The following is an 18,062-nucleotide window of genomic DNA, read 5'->3' on the forward strand; positions in this document are numbered from 1 at the left end:
TATTCCAGGGCCCTTATTAAATATGAGGCATATATCGGGTTGGAGGACTACATATTCCCTCAACTGAGATAGGAAGAAATCCTAATCGTCTACCTTTTCTCCCGACATTATTGCAAAGGTTATTGGTAGAATTTTCCAATTACCATCCTATGCCATAGCCAACAACAACCGATGTTGAAATTTCACTTACCTAAAGGTGACGTCGATTTGTACCATGGCTTACAATACCATAATGCTTCTTGGCATTGGTCGAAAGTCTAGAAGAAATGATGAAACACTCGACATTCATGGACCATACAATCGTTTTCGTAGACGTGCTCTGTTTATAGATCGGTTACACAACCTGGTACGTACTAATCTAGTACCTCACACCACTGCCACAAATCATTGTACGACACATCACACCTATTATGCATCTTCTCCAAGGACTTTAGCTATGCAATCTACGCCTTATGGAATGATGTTAGCACTGGCTGCGGATATTTAAAATTTAACTGGCATAGGAATCCTACAGCTCGATTTCACCAAAGGTAATATTATGTTCACTATCATCTCTGAATCCAACTTCTGATGATCATGTCGAATACCTGCAACAACATGAGTATTTTAGAATTAGGAATTCAATACAAAAAATATCATACAGTCTTGATGTAGTACCTATGACTATACAGATATGCGGAGCAATATACTTCTTGATGGTCCACAACCCCATCTTTTTCTTCATAGAAACCATGATTTTCCATGGTCATCTATTATCTCACATTGCATCTTTTTCTTCACACGTGGAAGTTTAACCCAGCCTTTGTGTTGTATCCAATGAAGAACTCACATGGCTCGGTCTTCTGTGTGGGAGTTATAAAAACTCCAACCCACCTTCTGCTGAGAGGTCCACATTATGCATGTGGGTTGAAGGTGAGTATGTCCTGAACTGCGAATCTTCTTCGGTCTTTTTATCTGGACTTTCACCGTCTAAACATCTATCTTCGGGTTCAGTTGGAACCGACTCTAGTTTATAAAATAATGTAATTTTCAAACCATCCGACCTCGACTCCCAGATTGGATTGTCATTGGATTCAATGCCCTCTTCAGTCTCAACCCTTAGCATGTCTAGGGTTGGATGTCCCTTCGCTAGTGAAGGTTATAGGAAGTACATCATCCCTTGTATAGTTGTCAAAACAACCAAAATCACCTACGGCTTATCGGCTGGTGGAACTTGATGTCATACCCATGTAAGTGTTCCCGACGTAAAACATCGACTAATCGTAGTGGAAATCAAAACCACTAAGTGTCGTACCAAGGTGTCGAATTATAGGTTACCGCCAAACCTTGACTATTGGACGTTTTACTTGCCGTAGTTGAAATCTAGGGCTGAAATCGATGAGTGTCTTCCTATTGATAATTCTAGGATATCATAATGGGAACTTTCTAACAAAGTCGTGAACCTACCACAAAACTGTGTCGTTAGACACTTAGCTTGCTCTTCCATTCCAGCCTCTCAAACCAGAACATATGTCGACCTCTGACCACCTTCATTGTGTTTGCAAACTCTGCATATAACTCAAGTATTGGTGATCCACTAGCAATATGCATTTGGGCCATCGCCTCCGTCCCCTTTGCGCCTCTAATATCGAAAGCCTCATATTTGACGATGTCAACCAAAGAAAAAAATTGATATTTCAATGACAATACTCTCATCTAGGTGGATCTGATGATTTTTTGCCTATTCTTGCACAAAGCTCCAACAATTGTATGTTTGAGTTGAAAGCCAACCATGCACTGTTTTCCGATGAAAAAACAACCCCAATGTCGATGTCACAAATTTCACTATCTTAATAAAAAACAACATTAACTCGTCCACTCATTTCAACAAAATAACCTATTTCACATGTTGGAAACAAAAACATTATGCAGAAAAATAGAGTTGTAATTATATATGAACAACAAAAATGATACCTTACTTGATGCAATTACGTGTTTGCTCAAAATTATGCCTTACGAAACATCTTGCGAAATTCATCTTCGTGCAATTCAATATGCTTGAAATTGGTTTATGGCATTGAGTGCTAAAAACCATCAGTTTATACTGCAGTAATGAGTAGAAAAATGGTTCAAAAAAATGACCTCGAGATATCTAACTGATAGGTGGCAACTTAGCAGGAGGTTGAAATTTTGAGAGAGAAAACGTTACTTACTAATAAGTTTAAATTATATAGGTTTATTTATCACATTTTTACTTATAATTTATGCAAATTCCGAGCATGTGGACAACTAATTGTGTCATTTTAGTTCATATTAAGACATTGGGCATAATTGTAGTAAAATTTGTAATTTTACATAATTAGGTGTTAATTTTACATAATTTCACTTTATAATGCTACACGTTAAATTTTGTCTACTCAAATTTGCTATAGTTGGACCACTAAATTGATAAATGTGTGAGCCAATAAAAACACGCATATGGACATGGGCTAATATCCACTTTATATGGACGTTAAGACAACAAATGTAACCCAGAAAAAGATGATTAAACCCAGTTGAATGTTGTTTGTTAAGAAGGGCCAGTTTGCTAACTAGTTGAGGTACCAAAACTGTCCAATAAAGGGGAGAGTAGCCCAATTAGACTAAAGCATGAAGAGCAACCCAAATTAGCTTTGGACTAATTGAATTGAAGATCTCTAAATGTATAAATTAACCCCCAACTAATGTCTTGATTGTCGTCCAACCTTATACCATGAATTAAGGAAGAATCGGTCACAAAATAAAGTAACCATCAACCCCTCATTCCACAATTCATGGTAGGCCATGCAAGAGAGATTATCAAGGGATGTGCATGTTATTTTTAGCAAACTCCTAAGCTCTCCCTCAAGTATAAATAGGCCTTTCCATTCACCTTTCATCTTACCCAACAAAACCTCATCCATCACATCTCTCACATTCTCTCATCTTTCTTTTCTCCCTAAGCTCTCCATTTCTTTAGCTAGTATTTTGCTGGAGAAAAACCTCTCTTGATCAGCCAGCTTGAGGAGCAATTTGTGAAGGAGCAACCACGAGAATTGGAGGAAGCCACTGCAATCAATCTTCGAGGATCACCAAATTCATCAAGAGTTTCTTCTTCCTTATTCTTTAATTTGTTATTAGTTATTCATACACGTTTGCAATTTGTTTACATGTTTTTTTGTAACGCCCCGTACCTGATACCGTTTCCGGAGTCGAACACGAGGTGTTAACGGACTTAATTCATTACTTAAACAGCTCATACAATTCATTTTAAAATTTCCAGACAAGCTGGCTAATTGCATCACAGTCGCTTTAAAAATCATATCTCGAGTCCCGAAACTCGAAATACAATTCCGTAAATTTTTCCTGAAACTAGACTCATATATCAATCTAATAATTTTTTTCTAGAATTTTTGGTCGGGCCAATTAGTACAGTTTATTAGTTAAAGACTCCCCTGTTTCAGGGTTCAACTACTCTGACCTCTGTGTATTTCGAATCAGATATCTCCTTGTACAGATCTTCAATGACTATTCCATTTGTCTCTAATAAAACTAGACTCAATAATGAATCTGTACATATAAAGTATGACTTCTAATTATTTTTGTAAAATTTATGGTGAATTTTCAAAGTCAGAACAGGGGATCCAGAAATCGCTCTGGCCCTGTTTCACAAAAATTTAAACATCTCATAAAATATAGCTCATATACCTGTTTCGCTTCTTCCATATGAAAATAGACTCATCAAGCTTCGATTCCATAACTTATTCATTATTTAATTCCATTTCTAATATTTTTAGTGATTTTATAAATTCACGTCACTACTGCTGTCTGAATCTATTTTATGGTAAATTTTACCTATTTCATGGTTTCCATGGATTAGCTAGTAATTTGACATACATAACACCAAATATGATCATGATTAGCCATTCCAATGGCTACTCACTACCAAGCATTTTCATACCACTCAATAATCATATTATAAGACCATATATACAAAATGATTATAATGCTATACATGCCATACTCAAAATATACAAGCCATTATGCCAAGATGGTATACGGATAGTGTGAGCGAGCCTCCGACCGTTCCCGATTTCCGAGCTGGCTTGTCAAAACTACAAGGAATGAAAAGGAGGGAGTAAGCATAAATGCTTAATATGTTCACATGCAAATAGCAAGTAACATAACCATATAGGCAAACATAAAACATCATTTACATAATCATCACCAACACATTCATATCACATTTTCATTTATCATCTTACCATATTGTTGTTATATCGATTTTTCAACCCGAGGGTTAAGTACATACCTGTTCAAAGTACCCATTTCACAACACTTACCAATACGTCCCTTTCATCTTGAGTATTCCTCCATTTCAGTAGAACTTTACCCGTTGAACACATTGGAATATAATTTGGATACATGGAAAGTTTGCACATAAGTGCCACATATGTAGCCAAGCTACCATGTAACCCGCCCATAAGCGAACTCGGACTCAACTCAATGAGCTCAGGCGTTCGCATCCATAGGTGAACTCAGACTCAACTCAACGAGTTCGGATGCCTAGTTACATTTCACGAACTCGGACTCAACTCAACGAGTTCGGACATTCGCATCCATAAGTGAACTCGGACTCAACTCAACGAGTTCGGATGCCCAAATATCCCAGTGACATGTCACTTGTATCCTAATCCATTCCTAAGGTTCAACGGGACATTTTTCCCAATCATATGTCTCAACCATCTTCTATGGAATGTCGATACCGATACTCGGTAGTATTTCACATTTTCCAAGTATATCACATAATTTGACATATTATCAAACAATTGTCACAAGTATGATATTTCATAATAATTATCATATCATTTAAATAACATTAAAACATTTAAAACAATAACTATGTTACCAACATTTACATATGAACTTACCTCGTATGCGAAAATGGCTACTTTTACCATTTCGTCCACAACTTGGTATTTTCCCCATTTTAGCCCGAATTTCAGTTTTCCTTGCTCTATCATTTAAAATATAGTCTAATTAGGACTCAAATTATTCACATTGACCCAAAATCATATTTTGGAAAAATTACAATTTTGCCCCTAAACTTTTGCATATTTACACTTTTACCCCAAAGCTCATAAATTAAACTTCAGACTATTTTCTTATGTTTTATGACATGCTGATCATTTTTCCCTTCTATGGCAACATCAAATTCTCACTCTAACATGTACTTATGACTATTAGGTATTTTTACCGATTAAGCCCTTTTGCTCGTTTTTACTTAAAACCGAGTAGCACAAGTTGTCTAACATAATTTAAAACTTCATATTCTATCATAAAACACCAAAATACACAAATTTGACCTATGGGTATTTTTCCAAATATAAACCCTAGGTTAAATTATTGCTAGCATAAGCTAAATCGAGCTACCGGGACTCCAAAAACGTAAAAATCATTAAAAACGAGGCTAGAACGGACTTACAATCGAGCTTGGAAGCTTGAAAAACCCTAGCCATGGTTTCTCCTTGCTATATTCGGCCATGGGGTTGAAGATGAGCAAAATTGGCTTTTAATTTTGTATTTTAATTCATTTTACCCTTAAATGACCAAAATGCCCTTACTACTAAACTTTCCAAAAATTCCATCCATGTCCAATTTTTGTCCATAGACTTATAAATTGGTAAAATTGCTATTTAAAACCTCCTAATTAATATTTCAAAACAATTTCATACTAGAAACTTCTAGAATGCAAGTTTTGCAAATTATTCGATTTAGTCCCTAATTTCAATTTAAGCACTTTATGCATAAAATTTCTTCACAAAATTTTCACACAATCATGCAATCATATCATAGACCTTAAAATAATCATAAAATAATTATTTCTATCTTGAATTTCGTGGTCACGAAACCACTATTCCGATTAGGCCCAAAATCAGGATATTACATTTTTCATTAATGATGATGACTTAAATTTTTTTAGCTAGAATAATTGCAATGATTTTATTTAAATTCATTCTACTCATGTTTTTTATGTTTTGTGTAACAACCCATTTTTAGTCAAATCAGAACAGTGGTTTTGGAACCACAAATCCAAGGTTGAAGAATTTATTTTATTATTAAATTGAGGCCTACAGCCTGATAGTATGATTGTGTTAAAATTTCGTTAAGAAATTTTATCGTTTGAGTGCTAAATTTGATAAAAAGGACTAAATCGCATAAAGTGTAAAAGTCGTGCTCTAATAGCTAAAACTCTCTAATAGTTATAGAACTTTAAAGTGGAGGTCCTTATATGATAATTAACGCATTAATGAGTTAGTGGATGATAATGGCTTGACATTTGTGTAAATTTGATTAATTTTTAAGGTTACATAAGTAATTGTGTAATTAAGGTTAAACTTAATTAAAAAAAGCCATGAATCATATTTTCTTTTCTTCTAAAATTGATTTTGAAGAGGAAGAAGCCATTTTTGTTTGGGAAATATTCGGCTAAGGCATTATTGTCCAATTAGGTATGTTTTTTGTCCCCTTTTTAATGATTTCTATGTTTTTTGGGATCATTGTAGCTTAATCTAGCTAGCCCAGGGACTAATTTGTAAAAAATTTAAAGTTTTAGGGTTTTACCATTGATGAATATGTGTATTTTTATGTTTGATGATAGAAAATGAATGGTTGTCGTTAGATAAGCAAACATTTGTTCAGTGATTTTTGATAAAATTGTCAATTAGGGACTAAATTGAGAAAATAAATTGTGTGGTAAATGTGTGAAATAATGAAAAATATGGGCTGTTATGGATATACATATAATTCGGCTAGCATAGGTGTGGACTTAATTGCATGAATTTGCATTTTTATAAGCTAAGGGATAAATTGTAAAGAAGTTGAAATATTAGGGGCAAAAGTATAAAATTTCCATAATATGAATTTTTGATTAAATTGAATAGAATGATAATTAAATAAGTTAAATTTGACTATATATAGATAGAGAAAAGTGAAGTTCAGAATTAGACCGGAGGAAAAATAAAATAGTGGATTGATAGCTCGTTTCTATCCGTATAAAGTCGAGGTAAGTTCGTATGTTAATAAGCATTAATGTAATTGTGTTTTAAATGGTTTATAATTTTATTGTTGATGAGGACGACCTTACAAAAATGTTCGACGAAGATTCGGCAATGTGAAATCCTGGTTGAACCTTAGGAATAAATAAGATACAAATGACATGTCATTAGGGGTTATTGTGTTTGGGTGCTAGTCCGTACGTTCTACCGGTGGCTGAGTTTTATGACATGTGGTGCGGATTCTCGTTAGCTTGTGTGAGCAACACCGTGTAGTTATGTCTTGACCGTCAGCTTGTGTGAGCAGGCCCGTTCATAGCTTGAAAGTGAGCATTATATGAGATATGAGATTTTGATGGCTTCAGTCATGTATTGGCACTTAGGGTGCAAAATTCTCAAGTATTTGATATTATTTCAAATGGTTCAACGAGTATATCGATGAATTGGAAGAGTATGGAACTGATATGAATTAGTACAGGTATGTACATGACCTATATAATCATTGAATCGAAGAAATTGATGGAATACATGTCTAACCTTTGGATTGAACATGTGCTAAGTTTTGGGATTTAAATTGAATTGCATTATGTGATGTTTAAGTACTTGAATTGTAGTTGAATGGTAAGTTTTACTTATTAAGCATACTAGCTTACTAAGATTTATAGCTTACTTTGTTTATTTTTCTGTGTTTTATAGTGATTTTGAAGCTTGCTAGGATTTGGAGTTGTCGGAGATCTCATCACACTATCAAGCTATCATTTTGGTACTTTTGGAACTTGTATATTTGGTTATATTGCATGTATAGGTGTTGTGGTTAATATGGTCTATATGTTGGTAATGGATTTAGCCAATTGATTTTGCTTGTAAATGAAGTATGTTTTGGTTATGTGTATAGCCATGTGATTTGGCTTAATTTGGTATATTTGGTTAAGTATAAATATGTACAAATGGCCTTTTGTTATGTGGTTGGTAATTGCTATATGAATGCTTGTTGTGAATTTTTATTTTGAGTACCAAATGGTTGAATTTTGAGATATGGTATGAATGTGGTTTTAGGTAAGATAATGTATATATGAAGTTAACCATTTAGGTGATTTGTGAATGTGAAATTGGTATGTTTTGAATTGGTAAAATATGATCTTATGAGCATTATAGTTGTTGATATTGGTATAGCATGATTTAGGCTTGGTTAGATTGGTTTGAATCCCTATTGATGCTATGTTATATGCCATTTGACAAGTTTAGGTTGATGCAAAGTTTGGGTAAGAAAGATGGCTTGGAAAATAGCCTATTTTTTTCCTTACGGGCGTGTGTCCCAGCCGTGTGTGACATATGGTTAGGTGACACGGCCATGTGTCCCCTGATGTTTATTAAAAACCAAGTCAGTATGCTCCACACGGCCCAGCACACAGGTGTGTGACTTGGCCGTGTGGCATAAGTTAGTATACGGTACACGAGAATGTGAGGCCATTTCGAAGGGTACATAGGTTAGTTACACGGGCGTGTGGCTGGCTGTGTGACCCAAGTTAGGGAGTTACTCGGGGTCGGACACAGCTTGGGACATGGCCATGTGATCCCATTTCGAATGTCTACACGGCCTACGACACAGGCGTGTCTTTGGCCGTGTGAGACACACGGCCGGGCCATATGTGCGTGTGTCCCCTGTACTTTGAAAATTTTCTATGTTTTTCAAAATTTTTCTTAAGTTATCGGTTTAGTCCTAAAACACTTCTAAAGCATGATTTGGGCCTCGAGGACTTGTATTAGGGACAATATGATTGATTGTGAATGCATTTTATTGGTTATGAAAAATGTACGGGAAATGTATGATTGTCTAATTGTTAAGTCTGGTAAAGCTCCGTAACCCTATTCTGTCAATAGATACGGGTTAGGGGTGTTACATTTTGTGCCTCAGTCGTTCATGCTTACAATTAAAATCATTCATGTTATTCATTCATTAAAATATTTTTGGATACATTAGAATTAGTTGATCAATCCTAATCAGATAGTGATTAATGGACACGATGATTAGAAGGTGCATGCTTAATTTAGATCCTAGTTCGATTAAATTAAAGGCTCGTAATAACTCGAGAAAGTGCTATTACTTTGCATAACTTTAGGTTTATGTGATTAAATTGTTTCAAACCTAATCCATCCCTATTATTTCCCATAAATTCTAAGGAATCCTTAGTTAAATATGGACATAAAAATATACATGTTTTTCTAAGTATAAGACTTCAAAAGAATTTATATGAGATTCCAAGTTAATGAAAGATCGAATTGTCATGGAATTTTTTCAGAACATTGGTTAAACATGATGAAGAATAAATTGAGTCAAATATTGTAATTATTCTAGCTTTTTCATGTTATTATTGTTAAAACTTGTGAAATTGTTGCTAAAACCATTTCAATCCATTTAGGTTAATTCATTTGTGAAATTGCATTTGTGAAATTGCTGTTAAATACGCTCGAAAATGTGTTTCCACTGAAGAGGTTATGTGTAAGCAATTCGAAGAGGGGTTGAATGAAGATATTAAGCTTCTAGTCGGGATTCTTGAATTGAAAGAAGTTGTTGTGTTCGTCGATAGAGCTTACCAAGCCGAGGAACTTGGAAAAGAAAAGAGAAAGGTCGATTCTGAGGCTAAAGATTCAAGAAAGAGAACGATGAGTAAACCCACTCATTCCTCTTCAAAGAAATCACGAGATTCATATAATAGTTCAAATGGTTCAGTAGGGTATTCTAATAGAGATCGTGGGAAGCAATACGTGAGTCTTAAAGCTGAAGCCACTTCAGTATCGAGCTTTGGTAGCGTTAGAACCAATAAACCTAAGTGTCAACAGTGTGGAAGACGACATTTTGGAGACTGTTGGATGAATAACAAAGTTTGTTTTAGATGTGGTTTGCAAGATCACTTTATTCAGGATTATCTTGAGTTAACCGAGAAAGACAAATTTTTGAATACAGGACTAAACAATACAGCTACTAGAGGGAGACTAGCTAGAAATACGGGAAATATGACTAGTAGCAAAGGTGCAACAAAGGATTCTGTTGTGAGATCCGAGGCTCGAGCACTAGCCAGAGCTTATTCTATTCGCGCTCGTGAAGATGCGTCATCACCAGATATTATCAGCGGTACATTTTCCCTATTTGACACTAATGTAATTGCTTTGATTGATCCTGGATTGACTCATTCGTATGATTGTAAGAATTTAGTGTCTAGTAAGAGCTTACCTGTTGAGTCTATTGAATTTGTGATTAAAGTATCGAACCCCTTAGGTCAGTATGTCCTAGTTGATAAAGTTTGCAAGAATTATCATTTGATGACTCAGGGTTACTATTTTCCAGAAAAATTGATGCTTTTATCGTTTGATGAATTCGATATGGTTTTGGGTATGGATTGTTTGACTCTGCATGATGCTGTTGTGAATTGTAAACGAAAGACTATTAACTGAAATTTTAGAATAGTGAAATTCTTCGTATTGAATCCGATCATTCGAGTAGGTTTCCTATAGTGATATCAATGATGTTAGCTTAGAAATATGTGAGGAAAGGTTGTGATGCTTATCTTGCATATGTAATGGATACAAAAGTGTCTGAATCAAAGATTGAATCAGTGCCAGTAGCTTGTGAATATTCGGATGTGTTTACAGAAGAGTTACCTGGGTTGCCACTGATCAGAGAGGTTGAATTTGCTATTGAATTAGTACCGAGAACATCACCGATATTGATAGCTCCGTACAGAATGGCTCCAACAAAATTGAAAGAATTGAAAGCTCAATTGCAAGAGTTAACAGATATAGGTTTTGCACGACCTAGTTTTTCACCTCGAGGTGCACCAGTTCTATTCTTAAGGAAGAAAGATAGATCAATAAGACTGTGTATCGACTATCATCAACTTAACAAGGTTACAATTAAGAATAAGTAACCTCTGTAGAGAATTAATGATTTGTTCGATTAGTTGAAAGGAGCAACAGTATTTTCAAAGATTGATCTGAGATCTGGTTATTATCAGTTGAGAGTTAAAGATTCGAATGTGCCAAAAATTACATTCAGAACAAGGTATGAGCATTATGAATTTCTTGTTATGCTATTCGGATTAACTAATGATCCTATTGTTTTTATGGATTTGAGGAATAGAATTTTCAGACCATACTTAGATAGATTTGTTGTTGTATCCATTGATGACATTTTGATTTATTCTCGAGATGAATATGAGCATGTTGAACATTTGAGAATTGTATTAAAAACATTGAGAGACAAGAAACTATTTGCTAAATTTAGTAAATGAGAGTTTTGGCTCTGAGAAGTTGGATTTTTGGGACATATTGTTTCTGTGGAAGGCATCCAAGTTGATCCAAGTAAGATTTCAGAAATTGTTGACTAGAAACCACCACGAAATGTGTCTGAAGTCAGAAGCTTTCTGGGATTAGCTGGTTACTATCAGCATTTTGTAAAAGGGTTCTCAATGATTGCTACACTGATGACTCGTTTGTTACAGAAAGATGTGAGGTTTGAATGGCCCGAGAAATGCCAACAGAGTTTTGAAAAGTTGAAAGTACTGTTAACTGAAGCACCAGTTCTAGTTTAACCTGAGTCAGGTAAAGAGTTTGTGATTTTTAGTGATGCGTCATTGAACGGTTTGGCATGTGTGTTGATGCAAGAGGACAAAGTGATAACTTATACTTCTAGACAGTTAAAACCGCATGAAAAGAATTATCCGACGCACAATTTAGAGTTGGCCGCTATTGTTTTCGCATTGAAAATTTGGTGATATCATTTATTCAATGAGAAGCGCCCTATATTTACTGACCAGAAGAGTTTAAAGTATCTAATGTCTCAGAAAGATTTGAATTTGTGACAACAAAGATGGCTCGAGTTGTTGAAAGACTATGAACTACTGATTGATTATCTTCCCGGGAAAGCGAATGTAGTCGTGGATGCTCTGAGTAGAATATCTCTATTTGATTTGTGGCCAATGAACACATCGTTAACCTTATCTGATGATGGTTCAATTTTAGCTGAGTTAAAAGCTAAACCAGTGTTTCTTCAGCAAATTTATGAGGCTTAGAAATGTGATAATGAATTACAAGCTAAAAAAGTATAGTGCGAGTCGACTACTAATTCAGAGTATCAAATCGGATCCAATGATTGTTTACTATTCCGAGGTAGATTTTGTGTACCCAAGATTTCTGAGCTTATTTAGAAAATTCTACATGAAGCACACAATGGTAGTTTATCCGTTCATTCGGGGAGTACTAAAATGTACAATGATTTGAAACAATTGTATTGGTGGTCGGGCATAAAATGAGACATTTTAGAATTTGTGTCTAAATGCTTGGTTTGTCAACAAGTCAAAGCCAAACATCAAGTGCCTTCGGGAATACTGCAGCCAGTGATAGTACCAGAGTGGAAATGGAAAAAGTTACGATTGATTTTGTATCCGGATTACCCCTATCTCCGAAAAGGAAAGATGTTATTTAGGTTGTTGTTGATCGACTGATGAAATCTGCACATTTTATTTCGATATGTACAGATATTTTCACTTGAAAGATTAGCTGAGCTGTACATTTCTAAGATTGTCAGATTGCACGGGGTGCTAGTCTCAATTATTTCGGATAGAGATCCTAGGTTTACGTCACGATTTTGGAAGAAATTGCAAGAAGCTTTGGGTACGCAGTTGCACTTTAGTACTGCATTTCATCCTCAAACCAACGGTCAGTCTGAGAGATTAATTTAAATTCTCGAATATATGCTTCGTTGTTGTGTTTTAGAGTTTGAAGGCAACTAGGAAAAATATTTACCATTGGTGGAATTTGCGTATAACAACAGTTTTCAATCAAGTATAAAGATGGCACCGTATGAAGCTCTATATGGTCGTAAATGCCAAACTCTTTTGTATTGGATCGAGCTTACTGAGAAAAAGATTCAAGGGGTTAATTTGATCAGAGAGACTGAAGAGAAAGTTAAAGTAATTCGCGACAGTTTGAAAGCATCTTCAGATCGACAGAAATCATATGTGGATTTGAAACGTAATGACATTGAATTACAAATCGACAACAAAATGTTTCTAAAAGTATCTCTATGGAAAAAGATTCTTTATTTTTGTCGTAAAGAAAAATTGAGTCCGCGATTTATTGGGTCATTTGAGATTATTGAGAGAATGAGGCTAGTGGCATATCAGCTAGCTTTACCGTCAGAATTAAGAAAGATTCATAATGTATTTCATGTGTCAATGTTACGCTGATATAGGTCAGATCTGTCACACGTAATTTCTCCAACAAAGATTGAAATTCAACCTGATATGTCGTATAACGAAGAACCAATCAGAATTTTGGCCCGAGAGATCAAAGAGTTGAGAAATAAAAGCATAGCTTTAGAAAAGGTTCTATGGCAACATCACGGTGTTGAAGAGGCTACGTGGGAACCTGAGGAAGCTATAAGAAAATAGTACCCTAACCTATTTTCTGGTAAGATTTTCGAGGATGAAAATTTCTAAGGGAGGGATAGTTGTAACAACCCATTTTTAGTTAAATCAGAATAGTGGTTTTGAAACCACAAATTTGATGTCAAAGTATTTATTTTATTATTAAATTGAGGTCTACAGCATGATAGTATGATTGTGTAAAAATTTCATTAATAAATTTTATCGTTTGAGTGCTTAATTTGATAAAAAGGACTAAATTGCATAAAGTGTAAACGTTGTGTTCTAATAGCTAAAAAGTGTCTAATAGCTATAGAAATTTAAAGTGGAGGTCCTTATATGATAATTAACCCATTGATGAGTTAGTGGATGATAATGGCTTGGCATTTGTGTAAATTTGATAAATTTTTAAGGTTAATTAAGTAATTGTGTAATTAAGGTTAAAATTAATTAACAAAAGCCATGCATCATCTTTTCTTTTCTTCTAAAACTGATTGTGAAGAGGAAGAACCCATTTTTGGTTGGGCAACATTCGACTAAGGCATTATTGTCCAATTAGGTACGATTTCTGTCCTCTTTTTAATGATTTTTATGTTTTTAGGGTCGTTGATCTAGCTAGCCCAAGGACTAATTTGCAAAATTTTTAAAGGTTTAGGGTTTTACCATTGATGAATATATGTGTATTTTGATGTTTGATGATATAAAATGAATGGTTGTTGTTAGATAAACAACATTTGTTAAGTGATTTTTGATAAAATTGTCAATTAGGTATTAAATTGAGAAATGTGGTAAATTGTGTGGTAGATGTGTGAAATAATGAAAAATATGGGCTGCTATGGATATACATATAATTCGGCTAGCATGGGTGTGGACTTAATTGCATGAATTTGCATTTTTATGAGCTAGGACTAAATTATAAAGAAGTTGAAATATCAGGGGCAACAGTGTAAAACTTCTATAATATGAAATTTTGATTAAATTGAATAGAATGATAATTAAATAAGTTAAATTTGATTATATATAGATCAAGAAAAGCAAAGTTCGAAATTAGATCGGGGAAAAACAAAATAGTGGATTGATAGCTCATTTCTCTCCGTACAAAGTTGAGGTAAGTTTGTATGTTAATAAGCATTAATATAATTGTGTTTTAAATGCTTTATAATTGTATTGTTGATGAGTACGGCCTTACGGAAATGTTCGATGAAGATTCGGCAATGTGAAATCTAGGTTGAACCTTAGGAATAAATAGGATACAAATGACATGTCATTAGGGGTTATTGTGTTTGGGTACTGGTCCGTACGTTCTACCAGTGGCTGAGTTTTTCAGCTTGTGTTGCAGGTTCTCGTAAGCTTGTGTGAACAGCACCGTGTAGTTACATCTTGACCGTCAGCTTGTATGAGCAGACTTGTTGATAGCTCGAGAGTGAGCATTATATGAGATATGAGATTGAGATGGCTTCGGCCATGTATTGGCACTTAGGTACGAGATTCCTGAGTATCCGATATTATTCCAAATGGTTCAATGGGTATATCGATGAATTGGAAGAGTATGAAACTGATACGAATTACTACAGAACTATACAATCATTGAATCGAAGAAATTGATGGAATTCATGTTTAACCTTTGGATGGAATATGTATTAAGTTTTGGGATTTAAATTGAATTGCATTATGTGATGTTTAAGTACTTGAATTGTAGTTGAATGGTAAGTTACTAGCTTACTAAGCTTTATAGCTTACTCTGTATACTTTTCCATGTTTTATAGTGGTTTCAAAGCTTTCTACGATTTGGAGTTGTCGAAGATCTCATCACACTATCAAGCTGTCATTTTGTTACTTTTGGAACTTGTGTATTTGGTTATATGGCATGTATAAGAGCTATGGTTAATATGGTCTATATGTTGGTAATGGATTTAGCCAACTGATTTGGCTTGTAAATGAAGTATGTTTTAGTTATGTGTATAGCCATGTGATTTAGCTTAATTTGGTATATTTGTTTTAAGTATAAATATGTGCAAATGGCCTTTTGTTATGTGGTTGGTAATTGCTATATGAATGCTTCTTGTGAATTGGTATTTTGAGTACCAAATGGTTGAATTTTAAGATATGGTATGCATGTGGTTTTAGGCAAGATAATGTATATATGAAGTTAACCATTTAGGTGATTTGTGAATGTGAAACTGGTACGTTTTGAATTTGTAAAACATGATCTTATGAGCATTATAGTTGTTGATATTGGTATAGCATGATTTAGGCTTGGTTGAGATTGGTTTGAATGCCTATTGATGCTATGTTATATGCCATTTGACATGTTTAGTTTGATGCAAAGTTTGGGTGAGAAACAAGGCTTGGAAAATAGCCTATTTTGTCCACACAGGCATGTGTCTTAGCCGTGTGTGACACATGGTCAGGTGACATGGTCGTGTTTCCCCTCATGTTTATTAGATACCAAGTCAGTATGCTTCACACGGCCCAGCACACGGGTGTGTGACTTGGCCATGTCGCATAAGTCAGTATACCCTACAGTTTTGGCATGGCTAAGCACACGGCGTGGTATACGGGCGTGTGAGGCCGTTTCGAAGGGTACACGGGTTAGTTACACAGGTGTGTGGTGGTTGTGTGACCCAAGTCAGGGAGTTACACGAAGTCAGACACGGACTGGGACACGACAATGTGATCCCATCTTGAATGTCCACACGACCTATGACACGGGCGTGTCTTTGGCGGTGTGAGACACACGGCCAGCCACACGGGTGTGTGTCGCCTGTATTTTGAAAATTTTCTATGTTTTCCAAAATTTTTCTTAAGTTATCGGTTTAGTCCCGAAACACTTATAAAGCATGATTTGGACCTCGAGGGCTCGTATTAGGGACAATATGATTGATTGTGAATGCATTTTATTGGTTATGAAAAATGTATGAGAAATGTATGATTGTCTAATTGTTAAGTCCGATAATGCTCCGTAACCCTATTCCGGCGATGGATACAGGCTAGGGGTGTTACATTTTGTGCCTCAATCCTTCATGCTTCCAATTAAAACCATTCATGTTATTCATTCATTAAAATATGTTTGGATAAATTAGTATTAGTTGATCAATCCTAATCAGATGGTGATTAATGGACACGAGAATTAAAAGGTGCATGCTTAATTTAGATCCTAGTTCGATTAAATTAAAGGTTCGTAATAACTCGATAGAGCTCTATTACTTTACATAATTTTAGGTTTTGTTTCAAACCTAATCTGTCCCTATTACTTCACATAAATTCTAAGGAATCCTTAGTTAAATATGGACATAGAAATATTAATGTTTTTCTAAGTATAAGACTTCAAAAGAATTTATATGAGATTTCAAGTTAATGAAAGATTGAATTGTCATGGAATTTTTCTGAAACATTGGTTAAACATGATGAAGAATGAATTGAGTCAAATATTGTAATTATTCTATCTTATTCATGTTATTGTTGTTAAAACTTGTGAAATTGCTACTAAAACCATTTCATTGCATTTAGGTTAATTCATTTGCATTGAGTTAATTAAATTTATTTTATCCATCACTTCAAAATATTGTGTTTCCTTAACCAACTCGTAAATTATTAATTTTACAATTATTGATTAACAGATATAGTCTTTGTGTAACACCCCTAATCCGTAACTGTCACTGAAATAAGGATATAGAGAATTACCAGACTTTATAGAACAAATACAGATAATTCATATCATTTACTATTCATATTAATAATCATATTGTCCCTTGAATGGACCCTCGAGTTCCAATTTAAACATTAGAGTCACATCGGGACTAAATCAAAATTTTTCGCAAAATTTTAAAATTTTTCTTATATACAGGGGTCACATGCCCATGTCTGTAGGCCATGCAAGTGACATACCCAAGCCTCAAGCCATGTGGGCATTCGATGTGAGGTACACAGCCGTATCCCAGCCTATAACATCTCGAATTAGGGCCTAGTCGAAAAAATGGTTTTGGGACCACAAATTTGACATAAGAAAATTTATTTTTATTATATTTTTATGGTCTATGATTTCACAGAATGATTTCGTGAAAATTTTGTTCGAAAATTTTGACGTTTGGGCACTCAATTTAGTCAAAAGGACTAAATTGTAAAAATTGCAAAAGTGGAGTTCCACATGTTAGAAGTGTCCGATTGTTATGAGTTTTTAAATTGAAGGTCCTTAAATGGTAATTAGACCATTAGTTAATTGTTGGACAAAAATAGGCATGAAATGGGTGTAATAAAATATTTTTAAGTTAGGGGCATTTTAGTAATCTAATAATTAAAAGAATTAAAAAGGGAAAATAAGCCAAAATTGGCTATCATCTTCTCCATCCAGCCGAAACTAGCATGGACAGCATGGCTAGGGTTTGGTTTAAGCTTTCAAGCTCATTTGTAAGTGATCCCGAGCCCCATTTTTAATGTTCTTTACATTTTTGAAGTCCTAGTAACATAATCTACTCATTTCTACCATTATTTTGAGCTAGGGTCTATGTTTAAAAATTTACCCATGAGGTACATGCTTGTATTTTGATGTCTAATGGGAGAAAATTAGTGTTGGGTGTTAAATAAACGA

The 18,062-nt window shown here is 34.7% G+C and overlaps 1 protein-coding gene across 1 annotated transcript; it reads left to right on the forward strand.

Moving 5' to 3' along the window:
• Positions 1 to 9,716: 9,716 nt before the first annotated feature.
• Positions 9,717 to 14,833, forward strand: LOC107928770 (uncharacterized). Its single transcript, XM_016860037.1, has 2 exons — positions 9,717 to 10,254; positions 14,814 to 14,833. The coding sequence occupies exons 1-2, from the start codon at positions 9,717 to 9,719 to the stop codon at positions 14,831 to 14,833; spliced, it is 558 nt and encodes a 185-aa protein (XP_016715526.1).
• The last annotated feature ends 3,229 nt before the right edge of the window (positions 14,834 to 18,062 follow it).

Source organism: Gossypium hirsutum, chromosome A08, assembly GCF_007990345.1.
Source record: "Gossypium hirsutum isolate 1008001.06 chromosome A08, Gossypium_hirsutum_v2.1, whole genome shotgun sequence".
In the NCBI taxonomy this organism is placed as follows: domain Eukaryota; kingdom Viridiplantae; phylum Streptophyta; class Magnoliopsida; order Malvales; family Malvaceae; genus Gossypium; species Gossypium hirsutum.